At 38.3% G+C, this 17408-nt stretch overlaps 2 protein-coding genes and 1 pseudogene across 2 annotated transcripts in view; all 3 read right to left on the reverse strand.

Moving 5' to 3' along the window:
- Positions 1-7173, reverse strand: part of LOC116682115 (atrophin-1) — a 36866-nt gene extending 29693 nt beyond the window's left edge. Inside the window, exon 1 of the mRNA XM_032509706.1 lies at positions 7111-7173. Within this exon, the coding sequence (XP_032365597.1) occupies positions 7111-7173 (63 nt within the window). The remainder of the gene's footprint in view (positions 1-7110) is intronic.
- Positions 7095-8255, reverse strand: LOC116671524 (olfactory receptor 52B2-like). The gene has a single exon (XM_032502885.1). The coding sequence runs from the start codon at positions 8253-8255 to the stop codon at positions 7305-7307; it is 951 nt and encodes a 316-aa protein (XP_032358776.1). The 3' UTR covers positions 7095-7304.
- A 6388-nt stretch (positions 8256-14643) lies between these two features.
- LOC116682131 (olfactory receptor 52K1-like) lies at positions 14644-15354 on the reverse strand (annotated as a pseudogene).
- Between the last annotated feature and the right edge of the window lie 2054 nt (positions 15355-17408).

Raw genomic sequence — 17408 nt, forward strand, 5'->3', positions numbered from 1 at the left:
AAAGTTTCAATTACAATGTTGCCAGTCTAACAGAGCCGGAGTCAGACTTACCTCCAGAGTCAGCGGCTTTCCAGCTGAGGATCCAGGGTCAGTGCCAGGTGGGAAGCCACTCTGGGACGCTGCCGCTGGGATCCTACGGTGGATGGGCCGCGGGCTGCTGGGCCGGTCGGGGTTTGTCCCCTTACGACGTTGGTCCATCTGGAGGTCAAAACAAATACAACCCTCAGACCACTGCTCCACATCACGTTAAAACCATGGACTGTTCTATCACATCACATGTTGAATTAAATGCAACAGTGTAGAAGAGTTAGCTGTATAAAATATAATAGTTAATACACCATAGAAGATGACATTGTTTGAGACTGTTGTTTTGAGACATGGACTGTTAAGAAAGACTCTCTGGAAAATTCGTCACGTCACATAGTCAGCAGCACTGATAAAGTGCCATACTCAAACTCTAATCACAATCTACTTATTAAAACTAATTAAAAATTACACCTGACCTCGACTGCTATTAAGAATACATTTTCTGATTCATAATAAATGAGCAACGGATTAGGCTGAATGAAGATGTCCGATTGTCCGATTGTCAGACCGATGGAGTCAAAGCCATGTTATTGGTACTGTGAAATCAGCTTTTTTCTCAATTAAGCTGAATTTAATAAAAATAGGCTAAATTGCCAAGCTTACTTGCTGATGGGTGAAAACTTTAAAGCTCACTAATCTTGTTTGTTAAACAACAAAAACCAAGGTGTAAACCATGTTTAATTTTACTTGGGGGGGGGGGGGGGGGGCTATTTCTTGGCAAGATGTTAGATGCACTTGTTCAGAAAATACAAGGTACTTTAGATGTCAATGCTTAAACTAAAAAATTCCAGTAAGCCCAGCCCTGTTTTCCAGTGAAATAAACTAAGTCTTGTGTGTGAAATATTTGTAGAGGCGCAATGGAGGCAGGATATGTTCATGATCTACATTTTTTCAATGCAGTTTCCATGCAGGCTGCTGGAAATGCCACTATCCCACCATACTTGACACTTTCACCTGGCCCACATACCGCGTGGAATGATGGCACTTGGTCGGTCCACTCCTGCTTGTCAGAAGTGAGCCCACAAGCATGCCAAAACCATGCACAAACCAAATAAACCAGAACTGGCCCAAATCTGGGCCACAGTCCATTTTTTTCTGGCCCAGATGTGGCCCACATTCCATTTTCTCATCCAACCCGCATACTGCGTGGAATGATGGCGATTGGGCGGTCCACTTCTATTTGCCAGATCTGGGCCAAGTGAGCCATAACCATGCCACATGCCAACCAAGAACAAACCAAATAAACCAGAACTGGACCAAATCTGAGCCACAATCCATTTATATTCTATATAAATAGATGTAATAACTGACTTACGTTTTTTTTGGACAGTCCGTCTTCGTTCTTCTCTTTCTCTTCTCCCTCCGTCTCGGTCGCTCGCCAGATGAAGCCATCTTTTTATGTAGGTTTCTGCCTCTTGATCTGTGGCTGTTGCTGTGAGCCTATTGTTTCTGACAGTCCCTTAATATAGAGAAAATTGTAAAGCCATGGATGGAGTACTCAACTTTTAAAATCTTAGGACACAATCTAAGCTTTGGACAATCGCTTGCTGTGCTGTATCCTAGTCATGGTCCATTGACCCCAAGGTAGAGAGTATGGCGGTACGGACATTTCATATCATGATGACCAAATTTATCACGGTATTGTAAAAATGTGCTGAAAAAGATTCAAATGTACTGATACACACAATAAAACCATTTTAACAAGTTCCAAAGGACTTGGGTGATTCGTTGAAGTAATCGGCGTAACACTTACCAGTAATTACATCTTTCAGTTGCAAACTGTGGAAAGCTGTTTTGCCATTGATGCCACGCCAGTTGAGCTGTTTGGCTAGGGGGTTGGTAAAGCAATGCTTCATAACTCGCCAAACACTGTCCTCAACATCAATTCCTCCAATGACAATCAGTGCAGTAAGCTGAAAAATGTACTTAAAAGGATACATGCCATATATCAATGTAACACAATTATAACAAATTTACATGATTTTACTTTTCAATAAGCTGGTATTTAGGACAGTAGTGAAAAAATAAATTGCATCACTGCTGCCCAACATACAACTTTAGTTGAAAGTAAAATATTAACAATAGTTAGTTAGTTAGTAATCACAGATTACTGAGCACACAGTTAAGAAGAATGTCTTACCATTAATAATAAATCCACTGCTCATGGATTTCAACTCGCAGATCAGATCCTTCAAATATTCTGACGATGACTGAGGCTTTGACTTTCCACAGAAAAGAGCAGTCAGCACAGGTTTTCTACTATACCCTTGGAGCATCCCCAAAATTGTCCAAAACTGTACAGCTGAACTTTTGAAAATTGGAAGACCATCAATGTTCAGTTGTAATTTGAAATTGTGATGACTCTGGATAAATGATGTAAGCTTCTGAAATGTTCGGCTGAACATGTTCTGTAAACCAAAATAATGGAATGATCCACCTGCCAAGTAAGCAACACTATGGCAAGTCGGTGTGTGTTCTAGCATCTTTTGGCAAAGAGGGGTGATGGACTTTCAGTTTAGACAAAAGGGCAGATAAAGCAATCGATGCCCAGTCTCTCAAAAAACCTGCCAAATCATCTTTAGGAACCTCCCCCCTTCCATCAAAATGGATATCTTCATTACTACTTAATTCACTTTCTCCACTGCTCTCTGATCCACAGTTTGGTGGCAAATCAGAGCTTGAAACGACTGCTCCACTTTAGTTCTCTTCAGAATTTTCCTCAACACTATTATCATGCTCATTGAAAGATTCAAACAACTGGTTTCCTCTTTTAACAGCCCTTTTCCTTAAGTGGCTGCTAGCAATATTCCACTTTTCCCTCTCCATAACACAGCAATCACACCAAGTTCTCTTTGATAATTAGCCAACCTGTAGGCTAACCTGTAGGTTGTCAACAGCTCTGCAAAGAAGAACATTTTACATTGATACATATTTTCAAATAGCAGCAAGTGTATCAGATGGAAGCAGCTTAACTTAATGGTTAACTGCCACCCTGTATTTTACGGCCCGCAAATCTATGTAACAGTATTATGATCCAAAACATCATAACACAGAATAGAGTTTTAGTGAAGGAAAATGTATTACTGATCATCTCATAAAATCTTTGAATTAACAGGTGAAGCATGGTGTGTGTTCATTATTATAGAAGTGCAAATAACGGACTTAACGTTGACTGTTCGTAATGTGAAGTGCCTTATTTCAGTCAGTCAGTCTACATAACAGCGAGAGGAGTTGAACCTTACTTACAAAACAGTCATGCGTGCGTGCAACATTTTGAAAGGTGACATGCTGCATTCACGGGACTGGGACGTTAGAGTATCATATATAACATTTAAACAACATAACGTTTATGTTGTCAACTCTGGTCTACGCTGTAAATTAAGATCCAGCGTTTTCTTCTTCTTGTGAAATATTTATCCCGAGGTTAAGTTACATTACGAATGCCTTGAAGTTGCCAGAAATGTAGCTAGTTATTCCACGGTCCGTCCCATCAAAGCAGCTCAACTCTTAAGGTCTAGTTAGCTATCGCTAGCTAACACTGAACTCATCAAGACATGTAGCTAACAGCTAATCATGGCGATGTTGCCCGGGGAAAAAAAACACAGAAATTGTTGTCGTGAAATAACGTTAACGTGCCTGTACGGCCTTATGCCTGAACTTGTGACGTTAACGTAATGTTAATGCATTGAATTTGCATTTTTTGTTACTGCATGAATGGTTAGTTTTCTGGTAACGTTAGCTAACATTAAGTAAAGTTACAGCCATTAGCTAGCTAACGTTAGCTAACTCAAGTTTCACTTAAGCAATAATTCTTGTTCTTACACTGCGAAGACAAAGCATCAATTTATTTAATTTTATTTCTAAACACTTGCCTTGAAATGCCACAGTTGGCAAGAGTTGCCCTTGAACTACAAAATAAGTTCTTAAATAACGGTACACAATTTGCTGACTTGCCATTAGCCAATATCTTGCAAAGTAGGAATAACCAGAATAGCTGAATATATCAATTGTCAGCAGAAACATTACATTGAAAACTTACCGTGACTTTATGCACCGACCGTTTTTCCCCGATCTCTGACCACGATCTTTGGGCGCCTTTTCTCGCAATAACGGCTGCGTTCAAACCGAACGTGTTGTGTTCAAAAGGCCTCGTTAATGGGAAAACTCCAACTTGAATTTACACTTACTCACTCATCACACGACCTCAAGATCTCAAACTACTACATCAGGCATATCGAAAATATTGAATTTTAGCTGTCACTAAAAAGATAAAGCCTATTCAAAGTAGGTTTTCCTAGGTCCCACTTATGCAGCCTAGTAAAAAGATGGGATGAATTCCCCCTGTGCTGATGCTAGTCAAAGAGTAGTTGAAAATGACAATTTTCAGCCAAAACAGTTTTTATTTATTAGTTTTTTAATGTCAATCCCAGTTTGGCTCATTATATTGTGCAAGTTTTGCACATATGGCAACTCAAAATTATCTCAGCCAGAAGACGAACACACAGCCCGTTTGAACCGAAATGCGCTCGCTCAGACACTTCATTTACACAATACAAAACATAACTGTTGTAATCGTCAGTTATGCTGTACACCATGCACATAAAAACAAGTATGCCATTTAGAAGCACTAAATAAAAAAATGCAAAACTATAATAACCTTGCTAGGGATCATATCAGTATCGTTATAAAATTATATATCGGCAACGGTCCGGTGAGCAAAACCGGTCCGATGTCATCAACCAATATTTATTTATGTCTAGCTGTTGTGTGTTAGGGTGGCTTGTTTGTGTTATTTATTTATTTTTGCCACACAGAGTTTTTGATGAAGCTCAGGATTTACATGCTGAAGACTAACAGCTGGAAGCGCATCTTTTTTTTATTTTGGCGCCCATGTTATCCAATCTGTCAGGCCACACCGGGCGCATAGCGTCCATAATTTCGGCGTCTCCTCTATTTCTTGTCCATATGTGTCAAGCCAGCAGAGATGGGAAGTAACGAAGTAGATTTTTCAGATATTTTTACTTTACTGTTTATTTTTGTGGCGACTTTTTACTTCAACTCCTTACATTTTAACACAAATATCGGTACTTTCTACTTCTTACATTTTACAAAATTGGCTCGTTACTTTCGTTTTGTACAAGAGGTCGTTATGTCGGAAAATAGCGCGGGTGCGCGCGCCACACGGAGAAAGAAGTGAGAGAAAGGAAAAAGAGAGCTGTTCGGAGGATAATCAGCTGAGATTGTGTGTGTGCCTCTTTGAGAACTGTAAATTGTATAATTTATGTTGTCAGTTCACTTAAGTCTGTTATTGGTCTATAGTTCTTGCACATTTAAAGTAGCCTGAGTTAGCTAGTGATTTTGGTGTTGTCTTCACCTGTTCACCAACTTCAGATACTGTAGTTCAGTTGACAAGTGGATGGGAACTTAGCTAGAGAGATGTTGTCTCCGTCTGTTTTAACAGACACACCTGGGGCAAAGTTGGAAACCAGAATCAGCTTTAATCCAGTCCTTATCTAGTCCTCAACTTTCACATCATTTCACTGGAGTTATCGTTATTATTGTTTACGTCATCAATACCATATTCAATCTAAAGGGATGGGATATATCTACTGTAGGCCTACGTTGCATTTGACGCAACTCAACAGATTCAGCATTCTGCATTAATTCACATTAAATCATTGCGGCTTGATGGCGCTAACGTTAGCACATAGTAGTATGGATGGCGACATGATTGAAAAGGAAGAAAACAGAGATCCGTCAGACAAGCAGCAAGACATTCCCAATCATCCTCGGCCTTATCTGAGAGAGATGTTTAGGCATCAAGAATGACTCCTGGCCAATGTGGTGGGAACTTCTTAATTAATGTCCGTTTAGTAATTCATATTTTAATCCTTTATTTTCTTTCCGGAAGCCATATTTGAGCACACACACATACAGGTACATTTACATTCATTTAAATGTTAGGGGGAAGATTCAAAATTCTCACAGAATCACAACTGAATTCATATCTTGCTAATGAGTCAGAATCTCATTAACCTGGAGTCCCAGTTTCTGTCATAATAATCATATATGTTATGTTTTAGGCCTATTGGCCACACATTGGTGTGGTCCAGGTAGCTTTGTATAAAAAATGGTTGTCATTCGCAAGGCTACTTTTACTTTTATACTTTAAGTAAATTTCCAAGCTTTTACTTTGTTACTTTTCCTTGAGTAAAGAAGTTTAATCAGTACTTCCACTTTTACCAGAGTATTTTTTAACCCAAGTATCTGTACTTCTACTTAAGTACGGAAAGTGAGTACTTTGCCATCTCTGCAAGCCAGGCAGGTAATCACATACAGGAAGTCCACAGTGCAGCCGGATATTTTGCCAAAATAAACATATTTAAAAATAAAACAGGCAGGTTTATGGTGATTTTGGCTGTCTTGACTTCTCAAAGCTAGACCCATGAGCAGGCACACGGCGAGAGAGGCCGACAGGTGGACAGAGAGAGAGCGACACACACACACACACACACACACACACACACACACACAGCCACATATAGGCTACAATTACTACAGTTTCTCCACTAATCCTGTCTCTTTCTATCTGAGAGAGAGAGAGACATGACTGGCAATTAGAAATATGCGTACAGTATGAATAGCCAGGGGCAGGAGTATACCATGTCAAATATTTTATTTTTCTGTACTTTAATTGGGACACATCACATTAGCCAGTTAGAAGAAATTGTTTTTCTATGCTTTGTACTCCGTCTGTGCACCATATATTTTTATGCCACCGCGCCTGCGAAAGCCATAGCAAGATGCATAACATTTTCAGGTTTTCTTTCCGTCTATTTGTATGTACAAACGTCTGTCCCATTTTTGTAAATCATAATGGCATCATATGAGCTACGCTTCGTGGATGCTTGCTTATCCCCTTGGTGAGATGTTGGAGTCACACAAGGTTTGTCTTCATTCAGGTACGTGTGACGTCAACCTGTTCTCACTCCCGCTTGGTAAGTAGCTTTCAGAGTCACCTACTGATACAGAGTCTGGCACGTGGGACTGCTGGGATTGGTTGAAGTCGTGGGAAGCTCCGGTCATTGGTCAAATTTGCTGAAAAATTGCGATGATTGGTCATAATTGCGAGTTGCACCAAAGTCACAGTATGAATTTGCAAGAATTGGTGCAATCGCGACACCGGAAAAACCTGAAAGGACTGATTGGTTTATCAGTTACTTATAGCTGAAATATAACTTGAATTGCTTCCGCAAACTTTCTCTCATGTCTTTAGCTCTCAAGCAGTATATAAGTGGATTAATCATGGGGGGACCAAGGCTATACAGCATAATAATTACTATTCGCACATTATCACTAAATCTAATGCCGAAGCCATTGCTGGCTAAATAAACACAACATCTGGGTAAATAATAGAGTGAGATTATAATCAGTTGAGGACTGCAAGTGGACAGAGATTTTATACGACTTTGGAAATTTGCTATTTTAAATACAGCTATAAGTATAGAGCAATATGAGAACAGTATGAATGCCAGAGGTCCCAGTAACATAACCATTGCCAACACAAAAGCAGGGAAACCATAAGGAGTCCTGTCAGTGCATGCCAGCGTTGTTATACCAACATGATCACAGTAGCAGTTGTTGATAATGTTTGAAGCACAGTAAGGCAGAGGATATGCTCTAATAACCAACATTAAATTGGATGCAATGGCAGTTACCCATGCTGTAATACTTAGAATGAGGATAGTGGAGTTTTTAAGAACAAGGGAATATCGGAGAGGATGGCAGATTGCCAAATACCTATCTAAAGCCATCAGAAAGAGAATAAAAGAATTCACTGTGCCAAGATAGTGAACAAAAAACATTTGGACGAAGCACGCAATGAACGAAATGTTCCCTGATTGAAACCAATACCTACTGATGATCTTAGGTAAAGTGACTGTGCTTAAGAGAATGTCACATGCACTTAGATTTAGAATTATATAATACATTGGCTTATGAAGGTTGCGGTCGGTTGCAAATAAAAAAAAAAAAGTAACATTGCCTGCCACAGTTAAGAAATAGACTAAGAACAGTACTGCTGAGACAAGTCCTTGGTACTCTGGATGAAGTCCAGGGAATCCAGTGAGGATAAACTCAGTGACAATGCTTTGATTCCCCCCCGACATGATGGAGTACAAATTTCCTAAACACACTGAAAAAAAATATAAAACATTTTAACATCATATCATCATCATCATATCAAACATTTACACAAAAGCAATGCAGGAACACCTCATACACTGTCAACCATTTGATTGCAATCACTGTTTTGCATTAAAATAGGATTAATAAAACTAAGTGTAAGTAACTCACACACTCATTATCAGACTTTAAACAAACAAACAAGATGATCAATTTCTACCACTCAACCTTTTACACCTACATGTTGTCGAAGACTTTCAGATGCAGAGGATGAATCAAATACTTTATCAAGAGGCTAAGATGGTGCAAAAATAAGATCTTTATCTAAAGAAAAGATCTGAAGTCCTTCTACAGAAAAAACAGGAAAAACTGAACTTATAGCACAGTTACAAGATAATATGGAGATTACTGAAACCACTCCCTCCAGAAGACAACCCACACCTGCTTGTGATGAAGGTCAATGTCCCATCCTTTTTTATTCTCTGTGGATCACTAACAATCAGTCACATAAATCTCTCTTAGCCTCTCTAGCGGAAATACATCCATCAGTTACTGTGAAGATAAAAAAGTAAGAAACATAACATTTTTTTTCTGTATTTCTGGTAGGTGTTAATGTATGACTTTTTTCAATTAACATAATAATTACTATTAAATTGATGTGTGTGTGTGGGAGGGAAACTGTTATGCCAACTATGCATAGCGAGGAACTCATGAGGGTTAATTGCCATAAATGGTTAAGAGCCATTCATTTAATAATGCTAATGGTTTATAAATCTCACATGAGTAAACAGTTGCACTTGAACAAACCCTGTGTACCTAAATTGTTACTGATGAGGGAGTGTTACTATCCCCAGTGTTTAATAGTGGTCTCTCAGCACATAGCACCTGTTTAATCTAAGTTCATGACGTCTCTGAAGCATAACATGACAAACAAATGATGAACATGGAATGTGAAGCCTTTTATCTTATGAGTTTTGTGTCTTAAGTTGTTTAACAATGTAGATATTGTTACTACAGTTGTCTGTGGTAATTTTAGTTTGTAATATGGGTAATGTAATTATATAATATAATAATAGAAGTAGCAGTAAGATTAATGATGTAGTTGTAGTAGTACATGGCAGAAGCTTTATGTACATAAATGTTAAAAACCTGTATCCAGCAGTGACAGACCATAATCAATTGTAGCCTGTTGATCATGCTTGTTGATTTTCCGGTTGCTGCTAATTTTGTTTTTGCCTTTTGTCTGTTGTCTTCAGACTCTACTACTGCTACATTCAGGAAGTTTTTTTAAGAGAGAGATACAATAAAAAGGGAGTGCACGGGGCCGGCAGCAGCAAAACCAAAACGTACATCTTGCCCACTAAATCAAAAGTTAAGAAAAGTCAATAGAAAAAAAAATTGCACAGAAAACACCAGCACCATTTCTAACTTCTAATTGGGTGGGCAGCCTAAAGCCTGCCTCTAAAGTTGCCCACTTCTTCGTCTTCTCATCATTATTGTGCTCTGAAGCACACCTGTCTGTTGGTTTGTGTCCACTCTTTCTGTAAAAATAGAGATGAGCAGCGCGGCTTTCAGAGTCAATGTACCAGTTCCAGTTGAGTATAATGGACGTGCTTCTGTGTTGTGTGTCTGCTGCCGACATGTGACACTGCATCTGTTCTTCTGCCGTAGTTTCAGTTTTGCACCTCCGATGTGGAAACCAGCACCCGTTGGGTCACTAATGCACTTCTCTAAACTGTGCTACTAACCTTTCCACCTATTTTTTCTACCAGCCCACCCTAATATAGCAGGCTAGAACCGGCCCTGGGAGTTGATATCTGACTGATTGAATTTGTTGATGAAAACCATGTGTAGTAATACATAATAATATTAAGGAGGGAATGAATCGATTTGAATCGTTGACAGGATAATCGTAATCGAATCAAATCAAATCAAAGATTCACACCCCTAATATACACTCAATAAATAGAAAATCAACTTGATATAAGGATTGATAATCAGAGTTCAGGCAGTTAAACCACACAGTACTTGCTAAAATAAACAAACATGTATTTTGACCAGTGAGGCTACTGTATAAGCCTCATGTATTGCTGCCTTACAGGCTACAGTACACACAATGTACAGCATTCATATTTTAACTTTCCGAAATCTATGTACCTCTATTTAAGATGTCAGTTTATACAAATAACATATTAAAGAGTTGAGGTTGCCACAAAGTTGGAGGAGAGAATTGTTTCAACAGAAGATATGTGCAAAACACAGTGTTTGGAATATGTGAACTGGGAAAACAACATTACATAAGACTGTTGAGATAAGAATTCCCTAAGGCACAAAGACACACACATTGGAAAAAAAAACATGTGCACACTTCTGTTAGGCGTGATACACTAATTAGCTGCCCCATGGATCTCATTTGTGTTGTTGTATCATCATCCATCATTAATGTTAAACTTTTAACATTAAATCCCAGGGGGGCTATGGCATGCAAAGGTCTATTGCTGCATGGAAAGAAATTTTGTTGATCCTAGTCCAGTAGTTTGCTTACTGAAATTCTGTAAATCACTAACAATACAAGTTATATGTATTTAAATGATAAATACATTTATTGTTATTAAAACACATTTCAACTTGTCATCTGATACCCCCACCCCCCACAGTTATTGTGAACTGAATCGCTTAATTTTCAAAGTAACAGCCGGGTCAGATGACCAAAACACACATGTGCCTCTATTGTAAAGCCTTCAGCCTGACTGGTTAAAATGAGAAATATAATGGTCTTATTTGAAAGAAAACATTACTCTGTGTTTTGATATAACTGACTTGACCTTTTGTGCTTTATATTCACTAGTGCAGTGCCTGTTTGGAATGTGCCGTTTGCTCCGCATGTGGTATTTCTCTAGAATCATTGTACCCAAGATTACTTAAAGAGGAAAGCAAAGGGGCCCCGGGTTCAAATCTGTCCTCTGGCCCTTTGCTGCTCTTCTCTTCCTCTCTCCCCTTTCCTGTATATCCTCTATCACTATTAAATGAAGTAAAAACTTAAAAGAAATCTTCAAGAAAAAAGAAGGAACCCAAAGCACTATACAATACTACACATGCAAACCCACTGTATACTACAGACTTACTGTGTACTTCTACTTCAGAGGAAACATTGTACTAGGCAGTGTGTCCGCTACAAAATATTGGTGCCGGTCGTGTGACCTTTAATGTTTCATTTTACCGATCCAATATTTTTCAATGTTTATTTCACTTAAAAACAACTGATAGGCAGGCTACATAAAGAATAATATTATCGAGAATGTAGATTTATACTATTTTTATTGAAATGTAGGCTACTTGCTAAAGTCAGAGAGGCCAAAAAGAATTAAATTAATCCATATAACATTGTGCCAACCTGAACTAAAATAGGCCTATTTTCTATTTGCTAGCCCGAGGAAATAAAAGAATATGAACTAAAGTACAAACAAACTGTCTCATCAAATTATAAAGAGCCGATTTTAATCAAAATAATTGCAAACAAATGTCTTTCTGCAACTCTGAAAAGGCTGTGAAGTGAAGTCCGTGCATGTGTAAGTTCAGAGTGGTTATGGCTTTTGGGAAGAAACTGTTCTTGAGTCTGTTAGTGTTTGTTCTGAAGCACCTGTAGCACCTTCCTGAGGGCAACAGGTCCAACTGATCAAAGCCGGGGTAGCTATGTGTTCAGGCAGCTCTCTGCAGCAGCCTCTCCCTGTCTGCCATGGTGCAGCTACAGTACGTCACCAAACCACTGGGCTCACTGACACTGCTCTGAACTGGTTTAAATCATACATCACTGACAGAACAGAGTACATTTCACTTGGAAGCGCAAGGTCCCAGCAACACACAGTCACCTGCGGAGTCCCCCAGGGGTCAGTCCATGGCTCCATCCTCTTCATCATTTACATCTTCCCCCTTGGCCACATCATCAGCCACCATGGAGTCTCATTTCATTGTTATGCTGATGACACACATCTGTGCATGAAATCTGACTCACACCCCACTGCAGCTTCACCAACAGCATCATCGTCTTCAACACTCACCACTTATCTGGAGGAAATAAAGGTGTGAATGAAACACAATTTTCTCCTGTTGAACAGCTCCAAAACCGAGGCAATTCATGTTGCCACCTCTCATCAAGTCCAGTCATCCTTCATAACCGGTATAACTATCTCTGGTCAAGACATTCCCCTCTCCACAACAGTCACCATATTTGAAGCCCATATCAAAAACTCTGCAATCTCTTTCTATCATTTCAGAAATACTGCAAAGCTCTGTTCTACACTCCTCTTAGATGATGCTGAAAAACTGGTCTCCTCCGGTTACTGTAACGCACTTCTCATCGGGATCCCTAACAAGAATCTACAGAAACTACAGTATGTTCAGAATAGTGCTGCAAGAACCTGATGAGAGTGCAAAACTACGACCACATCACACCCATACTCCACTCACTTCACTGGCCTCCCGTTTCTGCTAGGATTGAATATGAAGGTCTCGAGTCTCACCCACCAGTGCATCTATGGAAATGCAACCCCCCCACCTGAAAGATCTACTCACCCCTCTCACTACAACAAGATCCCTCCGCTCAAACAACTCCAACCGCCTCTTAATCCCGAGAACTAAGCTTAGCACCATGGGTGATCGAGCCTTCTGCTCTGCCGCTCCTCGGACTTGGAATAGCCTCCCTGACCATCCGAGGGCCCCACAGAATATTGAGACCTTTTAAAAGGACTAAAAACATTTCTGTTTAGCAGAACATATGAGTTTTAACCTTGCACAATAATGGCGTTGCACTATTTATATGTATTTTAAACTGATGTTTTTATCTTGCTTTTATGATCTTACCTGTAGCATTTTGAGGTTTGTCTTAATTGTAAAGTGTATTACAAAAAAAATGTATTATTATTATTATAACTATGGCTTTTGGTTTTCAGGCCAGGTGTGATAAGGCCAAATGATTGTGCCATCTAACTAACATCTACAAACTGGGCAGTTGAAATTAACCTACATTGTCTATTAACAAGCTGGGCAAGTCTATGGCCATTTTGCATTGAATTTAGTTTATTTAAATGGGTCTGGGCTATGCCCTGAACCTCATCAAGTCTTAGAAACGCCCCTGGTCACTACTGGTATGTCCACTGACTCACAGCCTGTGTACAACCTATCCTTAAGTGAAATATCCTAAACAGCTGTTCTGTTTGACGTATGTACAATTCTCCTAAAAACGCATTTGTTAAGAAAACCTGTTCATCCTTTTCACAAACCTTGGTCTAACTCAGAACCCTCTCTTCCCATGGTCTTAGTTTGTTCAAAATTTCAAAAGGAACAATTTGGTGCAAATTGACACCTCCGATAAGTTGAACCTTTACTTGTTCAGGTGAGCTGAATATTTTGAATGTACTTTGGAGAGATCAGGGCTGTGTAGTAATAACAGCAACTGTCAGTTATTTAAAGATAAAACAAAACTGATCCCCACCAACAAAACCCAGGTAGGTTAAGAGAAGAAAGGTGTTCATGGTTTGATGTGTCTATTATAGCACAATAGGCTGATACTCTTAAGATGTGCGAGCAGAGGGATGTATTTTTATCGTCAGATACAATTTAGACATTATATAGTTAAATTTGAATCTTGTTCACATCCTTTAGATGAGCATTGTAATACAGCTGAGTTGGCTTGATCTGACTTTTTCTAAAGTTTTTTTATGAGCTGGCCTCCCAAAAAAGCCTCTGATTGCTTTAGCTTTCTGACTCCTTGTAAAAGGCAACTCTCTCAACTGTAGACAGTACACCTGTACCTCAGGTGGGCCAGCAAGAAAGAGAGAGAGCATGGCAATGCTTGGAATGAGAGCAATAAAACATATTTTCTGAGGGTTTCTCAGTGGAAAATATGTTTTATCTATTACTACTGTAATTGCGTTACTTTTGTAACACTGCACATGGGTGTCACTTTCTCACATACTTTTTGTTTTAGTACAGAAATTTGCTCAGGTCTTTGACAGAAAATTTAAACAAATGCATTTCAATTTATCTAGCAGAACTGTGAAATAAAAAATTAGGTTTTCCACCATAAAGAGAACATTTATATAAAATGCTCTAGAGTGAAAGTGGTTTAGATGGACAAACATTTTTTATTTGTTATTGGATATACAGAGATATGGTAAGATTCATATTTAGACACTATGCATTACTACAAAGCTTCATTCCGACTTTAGCATTTTTCAATCTCTTCATCAAAACATCTTTGATATATTGGTTTTAAAGCAATATATGAGTAGATTAACAGCACAAGGAAGAAGACTGTACAACAATATCAATAATATTGGATGTCCAAACTGAAATAGAATCCTATATAATTAGCTAGATAAACAAACATCTTGGCATGAAATAAAGGCAAGAAATGAGTAACTGTGGTGTACAAGTTGATAAGGTTTTGTATCGTCCTTCTTCATTTCCTATTCTAAAAACAACTACAAAGATGGAAATAAAGGAAAAAAGTATAAATGAAAGTGGAAGCAGGAGACTAAACATTGCAAGGCTGAAAGCAACAGTCTGAACATATTTAACATCTCCACCACATCCCAAGCTTACAGCTAAATTATGGTCACAATAACATTGCACAATTATGTTAGAATTACAATAAGGCAATGTAGATTGTAATGTAATGTAATGTTAAGAAATGTCCCAATCCATGAAAACCCGCAAGCCATAGATACAATGTTGTTTGTAATTAGAACAGGATATTTTAATGGGAAACAAACTGCAATAAAACGATCAAGGGCCATAATAAGGAGAAGGAGAGATTGAATTGCCCCAAGGAATGAACAAAAAACATCTGAGTGAAGCAGGCAGCAAGGATGTTATCTTGTCATTCCACCAATATCTGGATATTATTTTTGGTAAGGTCACTGTCCCAAATAACAAATCATTCATTGCCATATGACAAAAGATCAAATAGGTTGGCTTATGAAGATGCCGCTCAACTCCAACAAAAACTAAAATAAATACATTACCAACAAGAATAGCCATGTAGGTAAAGAAAAGAAGAGTAGATACAGGTCCATAATACATTTGGTCAAGTCCTGGGAATCCAAGTATTATGAAGTCTTTGATTGCTGTTATGTTCGTAATAATGATACTTTATGTTAAACATGAATGGCCTAATTCATCTAGACTTGCTGCTGCTTGAGGTTTTTTTTTTTTTAAAGTCCCATGACATGCATAAGTTGTCTTCCACCATAAGAGAACATTGGTATTGAACACTCAAGAGTGAAAGTGGTTTAGATGGACAAACATTTTTTATTTGCTATTTGATATACAGAGATATTGTAAAGATTCATATTTAGACACTATGCATTACTATAAAGCTTCATTCCAAATGTATCATTCCAATATCTTCATCAAAACATCTTTGATTATTTGTTTTTAAAGCAATATATGATTAGATTAACAGCACAAGGAAAGAAGACTGTACAACAATATCAATGAAACTGCGGATGTCCAAACTGAAAGAGAGCCATATAATTAGCTAGATAAACAAAACATCTTGGCATGTAATAAAGGCAAGAAATGAGTACTGTGGTGTACAAGTTGATAAGGTTTTGTATTGTTCTTCTATTTCCTGTTCTTAAAACAACTACAAAGATGGAAATAACAGAAAAAAGTATAAATGAAAGTTGAAACTAACTAAACATTGCAAGGGACAGCAACAGTCGGAACATATTTAACATCTCTACATCCCTAAAAATTCTCTAAAAAGACATTTGCAAGTTTTGTAGATATATCATTCAGATAGTCCTGTGGTCTTTATGATGATAGCTGTTTTCTATTGAAGTGAGGTTGAGGCAATCAAGGATACAGTGCATTGTATTTTACAAAGACTCTTATGGAATGATGTAATGAGATATGTGGGTGAATAATCTGTGTGCACTATTCAGTGCATAGGCCTACTTCATAATACCTTGCTGATCAAATATGTCCTAATTAGGGATGAAGGTTATAATGAACAATAATGAAAATTAACGAAAACAAGGTGGGAAACAACATGTCGCTAACTGAAGTATAAAAAAAAAAATTAAAAAAAGTAATAAACTACTTAATGTCGTTTGCAAAACTAACTAAAATTGAATTAAAATGATCGCTTATTATTAAACGTCCTTAGTTGGTCTTTGTCATTGCTTTCACAGAGCAAAAATTGTTATATCTTTCAGAGTTGACATTTACATTCCCAATTGAACATAACATAGACTGTGCCCATCGCCTGGCATCATGGCGGTACTGAAGTTGAAAGAAAGCGGTAGAGTCCTATCTGATTATGACTGTGTCAGATAAAATCAGAGGCCTTGCTGTGGAAGGTGATAAATCTGTGGACAGTTAATTACAGGGAAACATCCCACGAATTTGAGACAACGTAGGACAGAGAACACTTCAGGCGTGCTTTCACGATGACCTGAGAGCTGCGGTTAGTAAACACGCAAGGACACCAAAGTGGAAGGAAGCGTGGGTTGTGTATCATACTGGGATGTCTACAACAACGGTGAGTAAATTACTTCAAAACGTTCGCCACTTACTCAAACAAAGTTCAAAAACACCTTTTAGATACGTATCTCTTGTGTTTCTGTCTTATGTCTTTGTCTGTCTACGGCTATTTAGGGTTTTCTGGCACACGTCACTTACACATTTTGCACTTACTGCAGCGTCTTGTGTAGACTGTTTACAATTTGTGCTCATCATATGTACATTTCTGTTCTGAAATTATTTTGAATACTTTTATTACATGTTTCTAAAATTGTATGATGTTTTGTTGTTGTCAAAAAGGTCAGAAAAAGTATTGTGTACTATTCGATCTGTTTTAAATCTTGCACCTGACAAATAACCCATATTACAAAAAAGACTAAAACTAACACTAAAAACTAATAAAAACTAAGCTTTTCAAAAAAATAAAAACCAAACTAGAAAACGCAGCTAGTTTTATTTCGCGCGCCCATGTTATCCAATCTGTTAGGTCACACCGGGCGCATATCGTCCATATTTCGGCGTCTCCTCTAGTTTCTGCGCAATACACGACCATATGTGTCAAGCCAGGCAGGTAATCACATACAGGAAGTCCACAGTGCAGCCGGATA

Source organism: Etheostoma spectabile, chromosome 3 (assembly GCF_008692095.1).
Source record: "Etheostoma spectabile isolate EspeVRDwgs_2016 chromosome 3, UIUC_Espe_1.0, whole genome shotgun sequence".
Lineage (NCBI taxonomy): Eukaryota > Metazoa > Chordata > Actinopteri > Perciformes > Percidae > Etheostoma > Etheostoma spectabile.

Bases quoted from the DNA above. Each gene is read 5' to 3' on its own strand.
- LOC116671524 (XM_032502885.1), bottom strand. From the start codon at position 8,255: ATGTCGGGGGGGAATCAAAGCATTGTCACTGAGTTTATCCTCACTGGA.